This window comes from Mastigoproctus giganteus, chromosome 11, assembly GCF_048544385.1.
Source record: "Mastigoproctus giganteus isolate SK-2022 chromosome 11, ASM4854438v1, whole genome shotgun sequence".
In the NCBI taxonomy this organism is placed as follows: Eukaryota; Metazoa; Arthropoda; class Arachnida; order Uropygi; family Thelyphonidae; genus Mastigoproctus; species Mastigoproctus giganteus.
Window position 1 is genome coordinate 17,461,641 of NC_143585.1, and position 24,383 is coordinate 17,486,023.

General features: G+C 36.8%; 1 protein-coding gene across 5 annotated transcripts in view; it reads left to right on the forward strand.

Moving 5' to 3' along the window:
- The window catches only part of LOC150077751 (cell adhesion molecule Dscam1-like), a 351,950-nt gene that overhangs the window by 164,980 nt on the left and 162,587 nt on the right, over nt 1–24,383 (forward strand). For all 5 annotated transcript variants that reach the window (XM_090385498.1, XM_090385494.1, XM_090385495.1 and 2 more), the window contains exons 5-9: nt 4,945–5,062; nt 5,272–5,447; nt 9,161–9,430; nt 10,230–10,637; nt 23,214–23,375. In XM_090385498.1, the coding sequence (XP_090241624.1) occupies nt 4,945–5,062; nt 5,272–5,447; nt 9,161–9,430; nt 10,230–10,637; nt 23,214–23,375 (1,134 nt within the window). The remainder of the gene's footprint in view (nt 1–4,944; nt 5,063–5,271; nt 5,448–9,160; nt 9,431–10,229; nt 10,638–23,213; nt 23,376–24,383) is intronic.

Below are 24,383 nucleotides of genomic sequence, written 5' to 3' on the forward strand. Positions count from 1 at the left end.
TGGAAAAAAAATTAAATAATTAAATAAAAATTTATTGATGTAATTATTTGTCTCCAAGCTTTGCCGCCCCCCTGGAAAATTTTCTGTGGACGTCCATGCCTGGGGCTAAATAACACTCCGCAAAATTCGTAATAATTTACAGTGCCCTGTTGCTGTTGCTAGTCTTTACAGAACAAGGAAAGCTAAAGAACATAATATGCAAATCCTCTGAAAATTATTATTATTATTAGCCACATGGTGTAAGGAATCCTGAGGCTTATGTAGCAACCCTATGTGCCACCAGTAAGTGAAATCCAATTTGCCACCACAAAATATTTCAATTAAAAAATAAAATAAGACGTAAATAATTATTATTAATTTATTGAAAAAGAAAAGAATTACAACATATCTCACATATAATATAATGAAACGACAAGCAAAAATAACAGAATCATTCTGAAATTCTGGAAATAAACTTTAAATTCTAAATCACAGTAATCATACTCTATCACAATGATAAAATAAAAGGAAAATTATAATGTTAAAAATAATTTTAAGAGATGCAAATTTATTAATTATTTCATTTATATTTATTTGTTCCAAATGATCATTTTCCATGAAATTATTGCCAAATTAGAGAGTCGTTGTTGTCACGTTGTTGATCATAAATAATTTTTCATTAATTTTAATTTTGAAAAACTCCGTTTGCCTTAGCCAACTGAAACTGAAAAAATTGTCAGAAAATTAACATTAGTAGTGACATATGATGAAAGAAAGTAAGCTTATACAGCATCAGCAATAAAAAAAAAAAAAAATAAAATAAATAAAGGAAAAAAACCCATTCACCTCACCATCAGCTCCAAAAGTTTGTCCAGTTCTTGCTTGAATTTATTTAAGCTATCAACTTCCACAACAACAGATGGAAGTTTGTTCCATATTCAACCACTCGCTGGCTAAATGCAAATTTCTGAACAACTGTTCTACAAGTGTCTTTCCTCAATCTGAATTTATGCTCTCGCAAGTGCGTAATCTGAGCAAGAGGAAGAATCCTATCAACATTGAGCCTGCTCAACCCATTCAAGTCCGTGTACACCTTAATCACATCACCTCGCAGGAACCTAGTCTCCGGAATTTCTGCATTTTGCAGAAATTAAGCCTTTCTTGGTAAGAACAGCTTTGTTCTCTTCATTTGCATAAATTTTTAATGCAACTGCTACATTTGAAAAAGTATCTGTAAAATTGTTTTTAAAAATATATTCTAACACTTCAAATGGAGTAACATTTGTCTTTAATATAAATTTGAAGTACTCTAAGTTCTTCAATAATAAACCATCAATATCAGACTCGTTATGATCAATGTCACTTAATTTATTACATAAATCTTTACAAAGATTTAAGAAATCGTTATTACCATTTTTTTTTTTAATTCAGAAATATTATAAAATATTTTAAATATTGCTACATGTTCTTTCATATTTCTAAACCTTTCAATTAACCATAAAATTGTTGTGTCCATAATTTGAAAGAAAAAATTAATTTTGAAATTTTATTGGATCCCGAATAGCTTCCTCTCTACGTTCCTAATCGAAATGACGTCTTTGCAATGTTTTCCTCACATTGCTTACTTCTGGAAATGAAGCGGCAATGCCAGTGATAGTAGCCATATTATTAATTTTTTCAAATGCTTACTCTGTTCTATTTTCTTGAAAATATTCCATGATTTCCCATTGGTAGGGGTGTAAGGCAAGGATGTTCCATGTCCCCCATACTATTTGATTTATATTCAAAAGAACTTATGAAAGAGTTCAAAGGAGGTGTAAAAGTAGGAAGGGGGAAGATAAAGACAATAAGATTTGCAGATGACTAGATATTGATTGCTAATAATGAAGAATTACAGAGCTCCTTGGACATCTTGAACAGCACAATAAAGGAGTAAAATATGAAAATTAACAGCAATAAAACTAAGGTAATGTTAATTTCAAAGTGGCCAAGAAGAAGAAGAATCAATACAACATTAGATGGAATAATATTGGAACAGGTCGACAGATACAGATACTTGGGAAGCATAACGACAGAAATTGGGAAAAGCCTGGAAGAAATAAAAACAAGAATTACAATGGGAAAGAAGCCCTGAGAGGGCTTCTTTCCCATTGTTCCAATTAAAGATCCCATATCTGTGTTCCAGAAGTTACCATTTTTATTAGGCAAGAATGCAGCAGTATTGTGGGCATGCATACTGGTGCATTTTGTCCCCTCAAAAGAACTATCTCTTATGTACCAAGCCTACTGAGAAAGATTTTCAGTGGCTACTTCACCGAATCTAGATGTGTCCTTTTTAGGATTCCAGAATTTACAATTCTTACTCAGCAACACCACGTGAGTAGCATGCAGACTGGTGCAATCTTGTTCCCTCAGAACATTTATCAAGAATTTACGAATCCTACTGAGAAAGATTTTCAGTGGTGATTTCACAAAATATAGATATGTCATTTGCAGGATTCCAGAAATTACATTCCTATACAGCAAGAACATAGTAGTCATGTGCAATCTGATGAAATTTTTTCCCCTCAGAACAGTTATCTAGAACTTACTAGGCCTAGTCAGAAAGATTTTTGGTGGCAACTTCCTCAATTTTAGATAAGTAATTTCTCATGTTTCCGAAATTACCAGTCTTATTAGACACAAATTCTGGAGTAATGTGTGACTAATGCAATCTTGCCCTCTCAAAACACTTTTCTAGAATCTACCAGGCCTATTAAGAATTTCAGTGTCAGCCTTGTTGATGCTTGAAATATAGATGCTGAATACCATTCTTGCTAGACAAGAAGGCAGCAATACTGTGTGAACTGATGCAATCTTGTCTCCTACAAACATTTATCTAGAACCTACCAGGCCTAGTGAGAAAAAAATTTGGGTGTGGCTTTCTTTCTAGATATGCAAAATAGAGGTTTTTTTCAAAAACTACTATTTCTGCTTTGCAAGAATGCAGCAATAGTATGTGAAGTGATGTAATTTTTCCACCTCAAAACAGTTATCTAGAACTTATCAGGCATAATGAGAAAGATTTTTAGTGGAGTCTTCCCTGATTCTAGATACATCATTTCTTGGTTTACAGAAATTACCAATCCTACTAGGTAAGAATGCTGGAGTAGTGTTTAAGCTGATGCAATCTTGACCCCTCAGAACAGTTATCTACCAGCTACCAGAAGTAAGAATGATTTTTGGTGGTTTCCCCCGATTCTAGATATGTAATTTATAGGGTTCCATAAATTACTTATCCAATTAGGTAAGAATACCCAGTAGCGTGTGAACTGATGTGATTTTTCCCTCTCAGAATCTTTATCTAGAACCTACCAGGTCTAGTGAGAAAGAAATTTTTCAGTAGAAGCTTCTCAGATATTACCATTTCAGAAATTACCATTCCTGCTAGGCAAGAATGTAGCTGTTGTGTGTGTGAACTGATGCAGTCTTGTTCCCTCAAGAGAGTTACCTAAAACTGACCAGGCACAGTGAGAAAGATTTTTTTCTGGTGGCTTAATCAAATATAGATCTGTCATTTACAAGATTCTAGATTTTGCCATTCCTACTCAGCAAGCAGAAATATTGTGTGAACTGATGGAATCTGGTCCCTCTAAGAACAGTTATCTAAAACCTACCAATCTTAGTGAAAATTGGAAGTTGGAAGCTTTGCTGAGTCTAGAAATATACAATTTGGATACCAAACCTTATGTATGAATATTTGATGTCATCTTGTCCCCTCAGAATAGTTATCTAGAACCTGCCAAGCCTAGTAAGAAAAAAATTGTTGATGGCTTCCCCAACTCTAGATATGTAATTTCTAGCTTTACAGAAATTATCAGACCTGCTATACAAAAATACTGAGCAGTGTGGGAACTATTGTGATCTTGTCCTCTCAGAATGGTTAACTAGAACCTACCAAGTCTAGTGAGAAATTTGATTTTTGGTGGCAGCCTTCTCAATTCTAGATATATCATTTCTAGAGTAACAGGCAATGGTCTTAGACAGTTTTTAAATTTATTTCCTTGGGTTCAGCTGATGATGTTACCAGTGCAAATTCTGAATGGGAGGTATTCAGTGAAGTAATCACAGAACTGTTAATGGAAGCAAGTTTAAGGCTGCCGTAGCCTAGTGGTCAGGCGCGCGGGTATGTATGTACACATGCCTTGAGTGATTGGGGTTTAAGCCCGTGACTGCTGAATACGGTGCTGTTTCTTGTATTCTGTCTATCTTGTGAACTCCTCTGACTGTTTGGTCATCCCGGAGTATAAACAAAAAAAATAAATAAATAAAAATTTGGTTAGGTGCAGAGATGAAAAATGCATCAAATAAGGAAAAATTAGCAGGGTAATGAGAACCAACAATAGGTACAAAGTAATCTGCAATCAGGCCACAAGGAAGTTAGGTGAGCTACTCTACAATTATGAGAAGTCCTTCACGGAGAATGCAAAAGAAAGTAGCAAAGAATTCTTTGCTTGTGTTTACACTAGAAGGAAAGGCATGAACAATGTTGGCCCACTAGATATGAATGGCATGACTATTGATAGTTCTGTTCAAAGTGCTGCCAAACTGAATATTTTTCATTTACAATCATGCTTGAAGTTTTTAGGGATGGGAACACCAGAAGCATGCTAAGTTATAACTGGCAGCTAAATGATTTTGTTATAACTGAGAAGAAAGGAAGAGAAGATTTTTCACAAACTCCATAAATATGCAATCACTCCTGTTCATGTATAATTGAAGCTACAGAAATTTTTATGGCGGATAAGAAAAAGAAAACAACTTTCATTCTTAAGAGATTTTTTGAAATATAGAAGTGTTTATTACTACATGTGTATATTCATTTTTTATATAAACAAAATGAAAATCTTTTAATGAATTAATAGAAACTTAACATTGATCAATGTTCATATAGTATACCAGAAAAAAAAAAATTCTCTTCAATAGAACCTCATGGGAACTCAGCTCCAAAGATCACTCAAAGTCATTCAACTATATCAGCCCGTGAGGGAGAGACAGTGGAATTAGCATGTGCTGCCCACGCTTTTCCAGTTCCTGTGTACAAGTAAGCTAGAACTAGTTTTTATTTATTGTGTTTTTAATTGGCTTTGTCAGCAATTACATGTTTGTTATTTTCGAATCATTAACCAACTTATAACTGTTATTTAACTAGTTATATATTGGTTAAATAATGTATAACCAATAATTAACCAAAAAATGTGTTTTTTTTTCTTTTATTTTATGTTATTATTATTATTATTATTATTTACAAAGATGGCTTAAAGAAGAAGAAGGCCAACTAATTCCAGTGCCGGCTGACAACCGTATTACTCAACTAGATGGAACATTGGTGATTCAATATGTGGTAGTTCAGGATGGAGGCAGATATGTTTGTAGTGTCAACAATTCTGTTGGAGAAGAAAAAAGTAGAACTACATTAATTGTGACAGGTAAAATATAAGTTTATTGAACTTTATATTCAATATGTAGTTTTTCTCATGCATCACTGAAAAATTCAAGATGGCTAAGTCAGGAACTTTTTTTTTTTATTATTATTATTATTTTTTTTTTATATAGCTCTAGCCACCCAAATCATCATGCTCTAATATCCACTTTCCCAAATCTATATCACTTCCCCACACAAAATTCTAAAAGGTGACATTTCCTAAAAATTGGAATTAATTTATGAATACTTTTAATGACATAAAAAAAACAATATTGAACAATATTAATAAATCAGGTGATGCAAATTTATAACCAATAACTTATACAATATTACATAATTCAAATCTATCAGAGGTTAATATCATAATTTTCAGTTTGATTATCTTTTATTTACTTATGTGATCTGACCAACATTGACCAAAGCAAGGATTCTCTAGAAATATTGTTCATGTGATCAATGCTCAGTGCAGAAGTACCACAGAATAAATCATAGGCAATCCTCTATTATAAATGGCTATTTTGGTGGGAGAGTGCACTGGAATAGATTCAGAATCTCATTTAAACAGGTGTCATGTGCCAGTTTTAATGGCACATGACACCTTAATGGCACACAACAAAATACAGTATCTGCAGGGATGATCCTAGGTAGCAACTAAAGAGAGGATAGCCCCCCTTAAGATCAAAATAATTTGGATTTTTTTTTATTGCCACATGATTATGATTCCCCAGAACCACCTTTAGCCACCTGCCCTCTGGAAAATTCTGGGATCACCGCTGAGTACCTTGGATACATTTTATCACTATATATATCAATATAGTCAATATATAGGATACATTTTATCACTATATATCAATGAAACTACAGTTGAACCTATTCTGCAAAAGTATATATGAGTCAGAAGCATAAAAGGATACTTTTATGATGGATGAACCCAGTTCTACTAAAGTCAAGGTGGATCTTGCGAGGTGTGGCTATCCCACCAGTACCCTTGACAGGTGTGACCTACAAACACATGACCATGTAGTGACCAACAGGAACATCCAAGGTAATGACTCAACCGCAAGCGCCTTTACCCCATACTACCCAAACCTGTCACAACAGGTTTCTAGGGTCCTAAAATCACATAAGATAAAGTGCGTACAGCTTCCAAGAAGAAAGTTGCGATCCCTCATCTCTAGAGTGAAAACACTGGTTCCCCACCTTATTACAATGTGGTCTAGTCTACCACATCTCTTGCCGTGACTGCACTAGCTGCTACATCGGCGAAACTGGGAGACAGCTCGGCAAATGTCTTTCGGAACACGAAAAAGTCATCTGCTTAGTGGACATAGAACACTCAGCCATTGCCAAACACTTCTAGTCAATCCGCCACGACATTGACCCACACTGTGATGTTGTGATTGTAGATAGGTCCCACCACTACCGGCGATGTGCCTGGTTGGAGTTGTTGAGCATCACATGCTCTAATACTTCAGTCAACAGAAGCAGTGGATGTCGTATCCACCCTATTATTGAAGCAACCAATTTGATGAATGACAAATGTTGGCAACATTCACATATGTCACAGCCACAGGCTTCAACCTCAAACAATTAACTATTAACTATTGCATCACGCAGTTTCATATACATGACTGGCAGTACACGCCCTCATGTTCCACACTCTTAATTGTCAGTTTGACTGATGAAGGTTACCGTAATAACTGAAAGCTTTTATACTGTATGTATTTAAAATATGTGTTTTACAATTAGTATTAAACCTGTCATTATTTATTCTGTCTTCCATTTCACTCTGTGTGACACAATAATGATAATGGTGCCATCTTGCTCTTTCTTGGATGATGCACATAAGGGACATATTTAAGTTGGAAATGATAATTTCCAGCAAATAATTTAGTATTGGAATAAACTTCTATTTGATGTTATCAAATTGAGTAATTAAATAAATTGAAAGAAGGTTTGAAAAAAATTATTAGAAGAGACGGGCAAATGAAGCAGAGGCTTTTTTTTTTAATGGCTGATGTCCTATAAACTTGCTTCCCTGCATCATTTTTCCACTAATAATACTAATACTAAATAGTATTGTACGTGCATTTACAAGGCGTCTGATCTGTTAATTTAATATAATTATTTATGGCATTTATTCTTTGTTTGTGCATTGTCTCGAACAGACATACTTAATTTCTCTGCATTTAGTAAGAAATAAAATGAATAATTGTAAACTTCTCTGACCTAGGGGTGTGCCATAGAACAAAACAGAACATTTTATGATCCTAGCCTTGTCTGACATTGTAGCATTACTTACAATTAGGTTTAAGTGCTTTTTCAGTTAACTGTACTTTTTTGATGTGTAGACATCTTTGGCAGCACCTACTAAATTTTGGATGGTAGTAAATCAATTTGTCACAATTTTGAGACACGGAAATGATGTCATATGATGTCATTTCCATTTCATAACAAAGAAATGGAGTCGGGAGATGAGATCGCGCAAAGGATGTGCTCAGAGCTGGCATAAACCAGCTGGTTGAAGAAAAACATTTATGATTTGTGGCATACCACTTGGGTGGCTTTGGGCTAACCATTGCCACCCATGGCAGAAACCTTTTGGTAAACAGAGAAATGGATATCTTGAGGGCAGTGATCTTGGATGGGCTCAGAGCTGATTTATGCCAGCTCTGAGCACATCCAAGATCATTACATTACAAGTGCTTCAGCCTTACCAGTTGAAGAGCATGTAATGTAAGTGTTACAGTACCCATCTGTGTTACTGAAGCGGTTGTATTTTTCCATCAAGAGGCAAATCATAAACGTTTTTTCGCAACCAGCTGTGCCAGTCAAGAATATATGAATTGGTTCACGATTGGGAGATAACAGACTCCAAATTACATGTATGAGTAGAATTGTTGCTTGTCATTGGCCCTTGGCCATTCTCATTAAGTTGCAGAAGTCCTCATTGGATTTGGCTGAGTCGGCTGAGCGTGGCAAGCCTTTTGTCTTGACACATCGTCTTACATATATCAATCATTTTGCGAATGTCCAAGTCTAATTCATACAATTTACAATCTAGTATGAGCTCTTCATTGTCATCATAGATCTTGACATATTTCATCTCTGACACTATCTGTTTCCTCATTGTGAAATGAAATGTGCAGCATTACCATCACACACTTGTACTTGTTGAGATTCTAAGCCAAGTCATAGTTTCGATAGCTTATTATGTGTAGATACTGTCATTTCTTGTAGATCTCATAGCGCTGAATGTGTAATTTACGACAAAGCATGACAGAATAACATGATCCAACGTGACAGTATGATTGTAACAATACGAATACTTGTATTGTTGCAATCATACTATTCAACAAATGCCTACAATCAAATCGGTAATTAGACTATTAACCTCTTCTAAATGTTGATTTGGTAGAGTAAGCAGTGGATGTGTGTATCCTGTTTATCACTAACATTGATTCGGTAGAGTAAGTAGCAGGCACAAACATAAATTACATCATTTATGATTTCAGTTCTAGCAGTTTTTTGAAATTTAGTAGGTGTCATCAATGATGTTTACACATAAAACATCTTTTGTGCATACAGGGTACACACAATTTTTTTAGTTATCACTCACTTCAATGAAAAAAATTTTATATTAATGCAGATAATATTTTCTCATTTGTAGTAGTTGTCTTCCTAATTAATAACCATTATTGATAATTTGATTTATAGCTCCACTGTCAGCATATATTTATCCACAACGTCAAGTGGTAGATGTGGGAAAACCAGCCACCTTTAATTGTACCATCTCAGGACATCCAGTAAAGTCTGTATCTTGGATAAAGGATAACAAACCTTTACCAAGAGATGCTCGTCTAATGCTTTTGACTAGGGATATCCTTCGTATTTTAGCAGTTGAGAAGGAAGACAAAGGAATGTATCAGTGTTTTGTATATAATGACCTGGAATCTGTGCAAGGAACTTCGGAACTTAGACTGGGAGGTAGGAAATTAGTTTTGTGTATATTGTATTGTTTATTTGTTACAAATGCCATGCTGATTTGAATGAATGCGTTGTGTGCATGTTCTTTTGCACAGTTTATTACCAATATCTCACATTCATCTCTAGTATATAAACTATCCTCAAATGTGTATAAAATGTTATCAAATGTGTTAATAAGCTCAGTTAATAAAAACAAATGAATGAAACCAGTATGTCCTTTTTATAAATCGTTTTTAAATATCATATTTTATGCATGCTAATTCTGAAACTAAAAAATTTAGAGTTAATAATCTCTAGGTTACTGAAGTTGTACAATACTTGTAATGCAAAATCATTATTTTGTATGTGGTGTAAAGGCAAACTAAGTTGCTATTAGCATATCAAAAATTTTATATATGAAGCAGGTAAACACATGCTGTCTCAGTATTAAATTACAAATAAAGCTGTCTAAGGAAATTAATGTTGCTATATATTTGTAAGGAGTACCATTATGCAAATGACTGTTTCAGTCGTGGTGATTTGCTTCACAGTGAATGAGTGGTGTTGCCAAGTTTTGAAATGAGGGGAAGCAAAGGGATAAAATTGTTTGTTTGAATGTCATTTTTTTATAGTTTATGGATAGGATATGGGGAGCATTTGCTCTCTCCCCTGGCTACACCACTGCAGTGAATAACATGTTTCTTGTGTTAGTAGATAACTTAACATAAGTGTGCTATCACTACACTTATGTTAGTGCTACAGTTCCTAAACTTAAAAATAAATAAATAAATAATAATAATAAATTGTTGTTTCATTGCAGATGTCGCTCCTGTGCTTCACTCTTCATTTTCTGAAGAAGTAGTCCAACCTGGAGTTTTCATTTCTTTAAAGTGTTCTGCATCTGGAAATCCTCTTCCTGAAATAACATGGAAACTGGATGATAGGCAAATTGCTGATAGCTATCGACATCGACTAGGAGATTTTGTCATAAGAGATGGCAAGGTAGTCAGTTATGTTAATATAACTGATATTAGAGTAGAAGATGGTGGAGAGTATAGCTGTACAGCAACTAATATTATAGGCAATGTTACATTTGCGGCAAGAATCAATGTGCATGGACCACCTGTGATACGTCCAATGAGGAACATGACAGTTGTTGCTGGACAAGTGATTACCATCCAATGTCCAGTCGCTGGCTATCCAATTGAATCAGTTATTTGGGAAAAAGGTATAATTTACTATTTGATTACAAAAGTTTATTAATAAACATACATTTTACACTACACTATGCTGATTTTGAAAGAAAATTTTGAAGAGCCAATGAAAAACTATATATATACTTACTGACACTATCCAGTCTCCTCTGCAGCTAATACATTCAAAGGTAATACAGATAAAAATAAAATAAATCATAAGTAAAAATTTATATAAAATAGATATAAAAGTTATTTTATTTTCTTTTACAAATTTTCATGATCTTCAAATACAAAGTCCAAGGACATTGTGACTCAGATGGGAATACCTGCAGGCATTTCCAATGTGAGTCATGAGTTTGTCATTTGTATAGCCTGTGGCGTGTATTCTAAGTTTAGCCTGGTAGACAAACCTAGCTCAATTGACGATACTTTCCTTTGAACCGAAGTAAGGCGTGTACTGATCTCGCATTAGAACTTGATGCTTTGCAAGAATTTGAAACACCGAAGAAACGAGTGCTTGCCATAAAAACAAATGTAACTAGGAGCTTATCAGGGACTCAAGTATCTTATCACCTGTCAATTGATGCACCCTGATTTGGAACCCAGATAAGAACAATCATGAGCATACTGCTCTGGTTGAAAGTAATCTAGTTTTATTTGGAGACTATTGTCAGGGAAATGGGTAATATTTTTTGTAATAAAGATAGGTAGACCAGAACCAGAGTGTGTTTTCCAGGATGATGTTACCAACAGATTGTCAAATTTTATAGGGGGGATAAAGAGAGTATTATTATTCACATGAGGATTAATGATATTAAATGAACACGACCTGACCTTGGATAAATACAAGGTCATGCTGAAAAAATGCCACAAGTTCAGAATGAATGTGTATGTGTCTGCAGTTTTGACCAAACACGATAGGAGGGATTATATGCTGAAAGCCTTGTGGATTAACTCAAGACTTGAGGGAATCTGCAAGAGACTTTGGGGGGTGCGGGGGAATTTTTATCAGTGTGGCTCACACTTGTAGATAAAAGGAATCTATTTTGTACAGATGGTATTCATTTGAACAAAGGGGGTGCAAGGATTTTTGTCAGTATTATTGAGGATACCGTAAGAGTTCAGGGGAAATGATCCAGGATTCATTCTAGGTATAGAAAGTGACACTGAATGCCTGCTATGAGTAGAATAAGTTGAAATTTGATGTTATTGCATTAGTAAAAAATTCAGTCACTTCCTGCTTTTTAATTTCAAAAGATTAAATTGTATCTCACAGTGCTACATTTGGCTGTTAAAGTTATCATCTAATTATGATAATAATTTTAACATTTATGTGAACAAATTTAAATTTGCTGAAAATTTGTTTATGCTGGTATTCAACATTTTTCCTCTTCACACTACATAATTTCAGAATATTCCAAGACAGCACAATGACATCCTCCATAGCAGAGATCTCTGTTCCCATATAAAGTAGCAGTAGTTGGTGACTCTTGTCAAGGGAAATAGGAAATATATTATGCAAGAATGGTGGATGCAATAGCACCAAGGTATGTCTGCCATGGGCTAAAGCTAATGACATTGCTCAAAGATGATATTGTTGTACACATTGGTACTAAAATATTAAGATTATGATACTTGAAGGTTTACTTAACAGGTACATGGCAGTGTTGAGAAAAAAGGTTGCAAGTTATGATTAAATTTGAAAGTGTCTATTCGGCCCTGGAGGGATTGTGCAAGGCTCAAGGGGTAGAATTTTTTTCAGCCTGGACTGTACTTGTTAACAGGAGAGATTGCTTCTACAGGGATGGGATACACTTAAATAGAAAGGGTGCAAGAATTTTTGCTGATGCTGTCGAGGCAGTGTTAGGTGGGTCGGAAAACTGCTAGTTGGGGGGGATACAAGGACTAATAGATTAACAGTAGCCACTGGCAGAGGTGGAAGTGATTCTTGCACTGCTTCTATTGAAATGAGCAGAAGCCTGAAAAACAAGATGCAGGATATTTCAGAGACTGCTGGGAGTCATTGCGGTACAAGTAAACACATGGGTTGTGTTAGGGTAGCTAAGAATAGAAACAGGTGCATGTATACCTGCGTGTACACCAATGCTAGGAGCTTGGTAAATAAATTTGATGAATTTGAGGTATTGCTCAAAACATCAAAGGCAGATATTGTTGGGATATCAGAGACGTGGTGTCACACAGATATAAGTAATGCGGAACTGGAATTTGGGGAATACAATGTGTATAGAAAGGATAGACAGGACAGGAGGGGAGGAGGGGTTATGCTATTAATTAAGAACCACATAAAGTTCAAGGAAGTGAAGCCAGTCGACATCGATGGACAGGGCAGTGTCGAGTCAGTTTGGTGTGACATAAGCATAGGGAAATCAAAATTGAGAGTAGGAGTGTGCTATAGGCCTAATGACTCTGATGAGTATAATAAGATATTGTACAGGGAAATAGAGTGGGCCAGTAAATCAGAGAGTCTTATAATGGGGGATTTTAATTTCCCAGATATTGACTGGAATTTGTGGGATGGTCACTCGCACACTAGCAAGGCTTTTGTGGATTTATTGGATGATTGTTTTCTACATCAGCATGTTCGTGAGGCAACAAAGGGAGCAATACTCTTGATCTGATTATCAGTAGTGATTCTTCATGCATTAAGAATCTGCAGATAAATGAACCACTAGGTGGCAGTGATCACAGTGTGTTGAAGTGGGATTTACTCAAGGAGGTAACTACCATCAGAGGTAAAGGGAAGGGTTTTTGTTTTCGTAAAGGCGACTATGATGGTCTGAGACAGTATTTAAATTCTATACAGTGGGACCAACTGATGATGTTACCAACAGCAAACTCAAAATGGGAAGCATTCAAGGAACTAATCTTGGAGGCTACCAGGCTTTACATACCAACTAAGAAATATTATTCAAGGTTTAGGCCTAAATGGTTGTCAGATGGACTAATGAGACATGTGGCAGAGAAGAAAAATGCATGGGATACATACAAATTAATGGGTGACATGGAAGCCTATGATAGATATAAGTTGGTCTGTAACCAAGTCACAAAGGAGATTAGGCAGGCAAAGGCAGACTACGAAAAATCCTTGGCAAAGGATGCAAAGAAAAACAGAAAAGAGTTCTTTACATATTTAAACTCAAGAAGGAAAGGGATGAATCAGATTGGTCCACTGGATATTGATGGTTCAACAGTTGAGGATCCTGCTCAGGTGGCTAACAATCTGAACGAGTATTTTGCATCTACATTCACGCATGAGGAGTTATTCAGGAAGGAAAATGATGTAGTTAAAGTAAACATTGGCAGTGAGCTGGATGATTTTGTAATAACTGAGAGGAAAGTGGAGGAGAGATTGTTGAGGATAAACATAAAAAAGGCACCTGGGGTGGATGGGATCTATCCAGTTATATTAAAGGAGGCAGCAAAGGAAGTAAGCAAACCCCTAGCCATAATTATGAGAGCTTCTTTGGACTCAAGGGAGGTACCCATAGACTGGAGATGTGCAAATGTAACCCCAATTCACAAAGGAGGATCAAAGGCTGACACAAGTAATTATAGACCTGTTAGTTTAACTTCTGTTCCAGGTAAATTAATGGAGGCACTGGTTAAAGAAGCACGGCAGGTTCATCTAGACAAGAATTCAGTTATAGCTCAGACGCAGCATGGTTTTGTTAAGGGCAGGTCTTGCCTGACCAATTTGATTGGATACTATGATGTAGTCACAAAAGAACTGGATGCAGGGAATAACTTTGATATTATATACTTGGATCTTAGAAAGGCTTTTGATACTGTTGCACATGGAAGACTGCTGCACAAATTGGAGCAGTGTGGCATTGGAGGCAAATTGCTGCTATGGATAATGGGATGGTTTAGTGGCAGAAGACAGAGAGTGGTAATCAATGGACACTGCTCAACGTGGACTAATGTTATTAGTGGAGTTCCTCAGGGTTCAGTGTTGGGTCCGTTGTTGTTTTCGGTGTTTATGAATGATATTGATGATGGGATATCAAGTTTAATGTCCAAGTTTGCAGATGATACAAAGGTTGGCAGGGTTGTTAAGGACACTACTGACGCTATGCTGCTGCAACAGGATCTGGAAAGGTTGAACAGATGGGCTGAGAGGTGGCAAATGAAGTTTAACATTGACAAATGTAAAGTACTACATATGGGAAACAGTAACCCCAGAGTAACGTATCAACTCTGCGGTACTACACTGACAGTGGTGGAGAATGAAAAGGACCTGGGGGTAATTGTGCAGGCAGATATGAAGTTCTCTGAGCAGTGCAGACGAGCTGCAAGAGTAGCTCATGGTGTCTTGTCAATGATATACAGGAATTTTTCTAGCAGGGATAAGGAGGTGATTATTCCCTTGTATAAGGCAATGGTTAGGCCACATCTTGAGTACTGTATACAGGTCTGGAGGCCTCATTTCAAGAAGGATGTAGAGCTGCTGGAACGGGTACAGAGAAGGGCAACAAGATTAGTGAATGGAACAAAGGGTTGCTCTTACGAAGAAAGGCTTAAGTTTTGCAAATTACAGAGTCTGGAGACTAGGCACCGGCGAGGTGATCTGATAGAGGTGTATAAGGCTTTGAATGGTTTGAGCATGCTCAATGCCAATGGGATTCTTCATCTTGCTCAGAATAATCAGCTCAGAGGGCATAAATTCAAATTGAGGAAGGACGGATGTCGGATAGATGTGCGGAAATTTGCCTTTGGCCAGTGGGTGGTTGGTTGGTGGAACCGACTTCCATCACTTGTTGTTGAATTTGATAGCCTAAACAAATTTAAAGCTCAACTGGACAGGTATTTCGAACGAACGGAGGGGTGAAATGGGAGTGGTGTGTGTTTTTTTTTTTTTTTTGTTTTTTTTTTGGCTGATGCTGAATAAGCTTGCTTTCTTGCAAGCTTGCTTTCATATGCCTCTACTAATGCTAATGCTAACTCTGCCCAGACGCAATCAGAGGGAATACATGATGGGAGTCTTGTCAATCAGTTTGGCCCAGGAGAGCCTGTGCAAGGTTCATGTGGTAGAATTTTACTCAGCATGGTCTGTGCTTGTTAACAGAAGAGACTCTTTTTACAGGGATGGGATACGCTTAAATAGAAGGGGTGCAAGAATACTTGCTGATGCTATCAAGGCAGTGTTAGGTGGGGGTGGAAAACCGCTAGCTTGGAGTGGGGATACACAGAATAACAGACTAACAGACTAACAGCAACTATTGGCAGAGGGCAAAGTAATTCTTACACAGTTTCTGTTGGAACAAGCAAATACATGGGCTATATTATGGATATTAAGAGTGAAAAACAGTGGCATGTATAAGTGTATGCTAGTTCTAGGAGCATAGTAAATAAATTTGATGACTTTTAAGTACTGATTAAGAAATCAAATGCAGACATTGTAGGGATGTTGGATAAATGGGCCACTCATAAGGAATGAATAATTTGAATATTGGGAGTACATCATATACAGAAAGGACAAATAGAACATGATGAGGCTAGGGGTATGCTCTTAGTTAAAAGCACATCGAATCTAAGGCAGTGCATCCAGTTTATATGGATGACCATTGCGATGCTGAATTAGTTTGGTGTGACATAAGCACTGGAAAAACAGAAAGAGTGTAGGATTGTGTTATAGAAAAGTGTCAGTCATTTTAAGACTTCTGTGGTCTCCATGGAACAAACAAATATATGGGCTGTGTTAGGGTTACTGAGAGTAAAAACAGTGGATATGTACTTTCATGGTCAATTCATCAAATGTTGACATTGTGGAGATATCAGAGACATGGTGTCACTCAGATATGAGGGATTCAAAATTTGAATATAGGAAGTACAAGTGTAAAGTGTATTCATGTCAAACGGCACGAGAGGTTTCCCCCATCTTCACGTCGTATATGTTGTTGTGTGAAACAGAACACTCTTGAGGTCAGAGATTTAAAAGTGTGTGAATACTGTATATATGGTAGTGTTGTGTACCATTGTTCATCTGGCCATTTAGCAGTTGGACACCTGTTGGGACCCACCATTGCCCACATTTAGCCCTGTGGAGGCAGACCAGGTACCAAGTAGTTTTCTATTTTACTCTGGTAGGTGCTTTAACCTAATTTCCTGAGATTTCAGTGGCTTGGGCCTATGGTGAAAAAAAAAAAATGGGGTAGATGCTAGAGGTTTAGATAAGCCCGAGATGGATTTTAAATGAAGATTTGGTTAAATTTTGACGTTGGAGTTTAGCAGCTTTGCATCTGGGACATTCATGGTCGATATAGGTAGAGTGGGGGTGGAACAAGTAGAAGTGTGGGGGAAAAAGAGAAGGTGACACCAGAAGTGTCCGTGGGGTAAGCCCCACCATGGGAAGAAGGGGGCAGGGGGATACAGAGGCCCATCTCATCCTCTCCCTGCCTGGGGATGGGGTTTTAAAAGTGAACTGGGCAAGGGAGCCTAGTTCAGATCACCAGGTGGCATGCTAGCAGCAGAGCTGCTGTGGTCATGTCCAGTCTTACTGGAACAAACTTCCATCTGTCGTCGTGGAAGTTGATAGCTTAAATAAATTCAAGGCAGAACTAGACAAACATTTAGAATGAATGGATGTGTGAAATGGGAAGGTTTTTTTTTTTTTTTTTTGGTTAATGCTGTATAAGCTTGCTTTCTCGCATCATATGCCTCTACTAATTATTATTATTATTACTAGCCATATGGTGCAAGGAAGCTTGAGGCTTATGCTGCACCAGTCAAAAAAAAAAAAAAAATTCTGAATTACCCCAAGAGAGAGAGAGAAAGAGAGAAAAGGAATCACCAAGAAAAAGAAGAATGATTAGCATTAGTAGAGGCATACGATGCAAGAAAGCAAGCTTATGCAGCATCAGCCAAAAAAAAAAAACCCTCCCATTTGTTCCAAATGCCTGTCTAGCTCAGCCTTATTGTTGTTATTTGGTTTTTAGGAGCATTAGCAACTAAGGCCATATTGCTCTGAGAATATGTGGTGATCATTCCATGACCTTTCCGCATCCTCCGTATTTGGTGGTCACGGGCTCGAACACCATTCTAATCAAGAAGCATGTGCTACGCACTGCTGCTCCTGCCCACCTGGCTACGGAGGCGCCAGCTCAGCCTTAAATTTATTTAGGCTATTAGCTTTCACAACAAAAGATGGAAGCTGTTCCACCAATCAACTACCCACTGGCTAAAGGTAAATTTCTGCACATCTATTCTACAACTATCTTTCCTCAATTTGAAACTGTGCTCCCTCAGGTTCTTAGTCTGAGCAAGACAAAGAATCCCATCAGCATTCAGCTAGCTCAACCCATTCAAGGCCTTAAACACCTCAATCAGATCACCTCACAGGTGCCTACTCTCCAGGCACTGCAATTTGCAGAACTATTTGCACAAATCTTGTTGATATCCAGCTCAGGACCATGGGTGTGCCAAGCCCATACTCACCAGATGTAAGTCCCTGGGGTTAATGCTAATGCTAAGGGTAATATAGACATGCATTTAACTGATGATATGGGTCAAAGTAATGCTTACACTCACCTCAAGAAGTCTCATTTGTTGCTGCAACAGCTGATGTTGGCAAGATGTTTTGAGGGTAGCAACGTTTCAAATGAGCAGGATAATACAGATATGGCAACAAGCCTAAATCACTTCAAAGGGGTGTGTCAAGGTAGTAAACTGTAGGATAATAGGAGGGTAGGAGAATGTGCAAGGCTCAAGGGGTAGAATTTTTTTCAGCCCGGACTGTACTTGTTAACAGGAGAGACTGCTTCTACAGGGATGGGATACTCTTAAATAGAAAGGGTGCAAGAATATTTGCTGATGCTGTCGAGGCAGTGTTAGGTGGGTCGGAAAACTAGCTTGGGGGGATACAAAGACTAATAGATTAACAGTAGCCACTGGCAGGGGTGAAAGCGATTCTTGCACTGCTTCTGTTGGAATGAGCAGAAGCCTGAAAAACAAGATGCAGGATATTTCAGAGACTGCTTGGAGTCATTGCAGTACAAGTAAACACATGGGTTGTGTTAGGGTAGCTAAGAATAGAAACAGGTACATGTATACTTGCGTGTACACCAATGCTAAGAGTTTGGTAAATAAATGTGATGAATTTGAGGTGTTGCTCGAGGCATCAAAGGCAGATGATGTTGGGATATCAGAGACGTGGTGTCACACAGATATAAGGAATGCAGAACTGGAATTTGGGGATTACAACGTCTACAGAAAGGATAGACAGGATAGGAAGTGAGGAGGGGTTATGCTACTCGTTAAGAAACACATAAAATCCAAGGAAGTGAAGCCAGTCGACATCGCTGGACATTGCAGTGTCGAGTCAGTTTGGTGTGACATAAGCATTGGGAGATCAAAATTGAGAGTAGGAGTTTGCTATAGGCCTAATGACTCTGATGGGTATAATAAGAAACTGTACAGGGAAATAGTGGGCCAGTAAATCAGAGATCTTCTAATGGGGGATTTTAATTTGCCAAATATTGACTGGAATTTGTGGGTTGGTCACACACACACTAGCAAGGCTGTTGTGGATTTATTGGATGATTGTTTTCTACATTAGCATGTTCGGGAGGCAACTAGAGGGAGTAATACTCTTGATTTGATTATCAGTAGTGATTCTTCATGCATTAAGAATCTGCAGATAAAGGAACCACTAGGTGGCAGTGATCACAGTGTGCTGAAGTGGGATTTACTCAAAGAGGTAACTACCATCAGGGGTAAAGGGAAGGGTTATTGCTTTCGTACAGGCGACTACGATGGACTGAGACAATTTAAATTCTATACAGTCGGACCAACTGAAGATGTTACCAACAGCAAATTCAAAATGAGAAGCATTTAAAGTACTTATCTTGGAAGCTACTAGGCTTTACATATCAACTAAGAAATATTGTTCAAGGTTTCGGCCTAAATGGAAGTCAGATTAACTAATGAGACATATGGCAGAGAAGAAAAATGAATGGGTTACATCTAAATTAACACATGACACAGAAGCCTATGATAGATACAAGTTGATCTGTAACCAAGTTACAAAGGAGGTTAGGCAGGCAGAGGCAGATTACGAGAAACCTTTGGCAAGGGATGCAAAGAAAAACAGCAAAGAGTTCTTTACTTATGCAAACTCTAGAAGGAAGGGGATGAATCAGATTGGTCCACTTGATATCGATGGGTCAACTGTTGATGATCCTGCTCAGGTAGCTAACAAACTAAATGAATATTTTGCATAGACATTCACACATGAAGAGTTATTCAATGAGGAGTATGCCAGAGGTGTATTCAACTCTGGCAGTAAGCTAGAGAATCTTGTAATAACTGAGAGTAAAGTGGAGGAGAAATTGTTGAAGATAAACACAAGAAAGGCACCTGGGGTGGATGGGATCTATCCAGTTATATTAAAGGAGGCAGCAAAGGAAGTAAGCAAATCCTTAGCCATAATTATGAGAGCTTCCTTGGACTCAGGGGAGGTACCCACAGACAATAGATGTGCAAATGTGACCCCGATTCACAAAGGAGATCAAAGGCCAACACAAGTAATTATAGACCTGTGAGTTTAACTTCTGTTCCAGGAAAATTAGTGGAGGCACTGGTTAAAGAAGCACTGCAGGATCATCTAGAGAAGACTTCAGTTATAGCTCTGACACAGCATGGTTTTGTTAAGGGGACGTTTTGCCTGACCAATTTGATTGGATACTATGATGCAGTCACAAAAGAACTGGATGCAGGGAATAACTTTGATATTATATACTTGGATCTTAGAAAGGCTTTTGATCCTGTTGCACATGGAAGACTGCTGCACAAATTGGAGCAGTGTGGCATTGGAGGCAGATTGCTGCTATGGATAAAGGGGTGGTTGAGGGGGAGAAGACAGAGAGTGGTAATCAATGGACACTGCTCATCGTGGACTAATGTTAATAGTGGAGTCCCTCAGGGTTCAGTGTTGGGTCCATTATTGTTTTCTGTATTTATAAATAATATTGATGATGGTATATCAAGCTTAATGTCCAAGTTTGCAGATGATACAAAGGTTGTCAGGGTTGTTAAGGACACTGCTGACGCTATGCTGCTGCAACAGGATCTGGAAAGGTTGAGCAGATGGGCTGAGAGGTGGCAAATGAAGTTTAACATTGACAAATGTAAAGTACTACATATGGGAAACAGGAACTCCAGAGCAACGTATCAGCTCTGTGGTACTACACTGACAGTGGTAGAGAATGAAAAGGACCTGGGGGTAATTGTGCAGGCAAATATGAAGTTCTCTGAGCAGTGCAGACGGGCTGCAAGAGTAGCTCATGGTGTCTTATCAATGATATACAGGAATTTTTCTAGCAGGGATAAGGATATGATTATTCCCTTGTATAAGGCAATGGTCAGGCCACACCTTGAGTACTGTATACAGGTCTGGAGGCCTCATTTCAAGAAGGATGTAGAGCTGATTGAACAAGTACAGAGAAGGGCAACAAGATTAGTGAATGGAACAAAGGGTTGCTCTTACGAAGAAAGCTTAAGTTTTGCAAATTACAGTGTCTGGAGACTAGGCACCGGTGAGGTGATCTGATAGAGGTGTATAAAGCCTTGAATGGTTTAAGCATGCTCAATGCTGATGGGATTCTGCCTCTTGCTCAGAATAATCACCTGAGAGGGCATAAGTTCAAATTGAGGAATGACAGATGTAGGATAGATGTGTGGAAATTTTCCTTTAGCCAGCGGGTAGTTGGTTGGTGGAGCAGACTTCCATCCCTTGTTGTGGAAGTTGATAGCCTAAATAAATTTAAGGCTCAGCTGGACAGGTATTTCGAAAGAACAAAGGGATGAAGTTTTTTTTTTTTTTTTTTTGGCTGATGCTGCATAAACTTGCTTTCTTGCATTATATGCCTCTAGTAATGCTAATGTCAGGTGCTGCATATGGGTAGCAGTAATTCCAGAATAACATACCAATTGGGTTCTACCAAACTCAGGGCAGTGGAAAATGAACAAGAATAAATGAATAATTGATAAGCAATCTGATAAGAAGTTTTCTGAGCAATGCAGACAAGCTGCTAGAGAAGCTCATGGGGTTGTCAGTGATATACAGGAAAATTTTCAGCATGAACAAAGAGATGATTATCCCATTATGTAAGGCAATGGCTAGGTAGCATCTTGAGTACTGCATACCAGTCTGGAAGCCTCATTTTAGTAAGGATGTTGATCTGCTGGAACAGGTGCAGAGAATAGCCAGATTACCAAGAGACACAAAAGGATACTCCTATGAAGAAAGACTTTAATTCTGCAGATTGCAGCACCATGTCAAAAGTGACATAGGAACTGCAATTAAAACAATGTTTTGAGCACATGAATAATAGACCTAAAATTATTAGGTTTAAAACGGAACTACAAGTTGATGGGAAACTGCTATTTTTGGATGTTTTTTTTGGAAAGAGAAAATATTTCATTATTACCCAGGTGTATAAGAAAAAGATGGACTCTGTATATTATGTTAATTTTAATTCAAACCACCAGATGAATATTAAAAAGAGCATTATTAAAATGCTAATGTGCAGAGCAACAAGATGTTTCATCCAAAAAGATTAGAGGGTGAACTTAACACAGCTTTACATCACTTACTAACAATGTGTTTCCATGAGGCATGGCTGACAAAACCATATGCAAATACATGCAAAATTATGGGAATGCTGCTTCACATGAAAATAAAAAAAATGTTGAATAGAGACAAATTCAAAAAAGCAGTCACAGTGCCGTATGTAATAGGAATATGGGAGAAAAATATGAGAATTTGCAATAAATATTGACTTGCAGTATTTAAACCAATAAACAAAATGGGTTATATTTTAACTGATGGCATTCTCCCAACTTGGAGAAGGCATGTTTTATCCAAAAACATGTGCGGTCGAAAGAAAATGTACATTAGCGAGACAGAAGAGATTATTTAAAATGGGAATTGCTAAACATCATAAATATGTAGAGAAGGAAATACTAGTAAATCAAGGAGGAAAGGGACTTTATCAAAAGAAAAAAATCAAAGAAGCTATGTATATAAGAAAATTTAAAGCCAGGATGATAAATAAAACTTGGGAATGGATACTGGTGCATTATATGAATGCATCTATTTGACAACATAATATAAATTTATAAAATAAAATTGCTTCTTTCTTTTTTTTTTTTTTATTTAGAGGTAAGGGATTAAAATCTAAGTCCATAATTACAAGAGAAGCTTTAGAGGGTGGGGTTACTGGGTTTCTCCAATTGACCAGTTAGAGGTCAATCACTCTCTTTTGAAGTCCTTCTCTTTCTTTCCTGGAAATTCTGATCATTGAGAGTAGTACATGTGACCAAATGACTAATAAAAGTTTGAGAACATGATGTTATTAATAAAGTTATTAATTGTGATGCAATGTGATGGTGTAACAATTGGTAGTTATCACTTAAGAGAAATAATCTTTTAATGTTAATGAATGCCCTCATTTTGATCAGAAACATTGGTTGTTGAAATTGTGTGGATTTTAGCCTCCTTATTATTTTCCCTTTTCTTTTTGTAGAATATTACTATCATTTTGAGTGAAAATGAAAAACAGCTCTGTTTTATTACTTCTGTTTTATAGGGAGTTTAACATTGCCTGTTAATCATCGCCAGAAGCTAGAATCACTGGGTAAACTAACTGTGCAAAACATGCAGAGAACAGCAGATGAAGGTGAATATGCTTGTATAGCAAAAGGAAAAGAAGGAGAAATGGCTACTGGAAAACTCTATGTGATTGTACTAGGTAAGTAGTTCTAATTCTGTTTTTTTTTTTTTTTTTTTATTTGAACTGGGAGTGCAGGTGGCCTGGGCAAGGTTGTTACATTTGGGGTGATTTGCTATACACATTTTTAAAGCAATTAGTTATGTGCATGTGCGAAGAGAAATTAGCCTCATACAGTGAAGCTGTTATTAATTATATAGCAAGACTTGTTAATTTATGTAACAAGACTGTTATTTTATAGTGAACTGCTATTAGACAATTAGTAGCATTTTGCTGAGTTGAATTGCCTGCTTTTTATTGAAAAAAAAAAAAAAAAAGTTATATACATATAACAATTGCTTCTTTTTCAGTTACTGCCGCTCTAATGGTAAGCCACATAGCCATTAGTAAAGGGTTTCCAAAGTGGATGTTGTATCAAACTTTTATAGGTCTTTGCATACATTCATCAAAGAAGTATAATTATTTTTTTGTGTGAAAACTACACTAAAACATATTTAATGTTCTGATGCATCCTTTGGATTCACTAATTTCCTTTACATTCACTCCAATACAAGACATTCATGCCCTTCACAAATAATTTTTCTTTACTTATAAAATAAAAAAATACATTTTGGATAAAAATGGACCTAGAAAATAATTTATTATACTGAATTTTTCATAAAAGTATTTAATTTGAATGAAATTATAAAGTCTTGATAACATAGAAGCCATCTTTGATTTGGAACTGTTTTTCTTACAATGAAAGTTCTATGAAAGTGGTATTTTTCATTATAGCATGTTATTGAATTATTTTAACATATCAAAAGCTGTGTGGCCTAGTAAATTAATTAATAAAGTAATGACTGTTATTTCCTTTCATGTATTTTGTGACCAGCAGGATTTAAACTGCCACAAGCAAACAGATTTAATACTCAACATAGAAAACAACTTTTCTTATCCATAAGTTTCCTTGAGAATCATTACTTTATAAACAAATAATATCACTAAAAAGCTATTCTGTTGTCCTCTGTGATAGTATAAGTTTTGTCA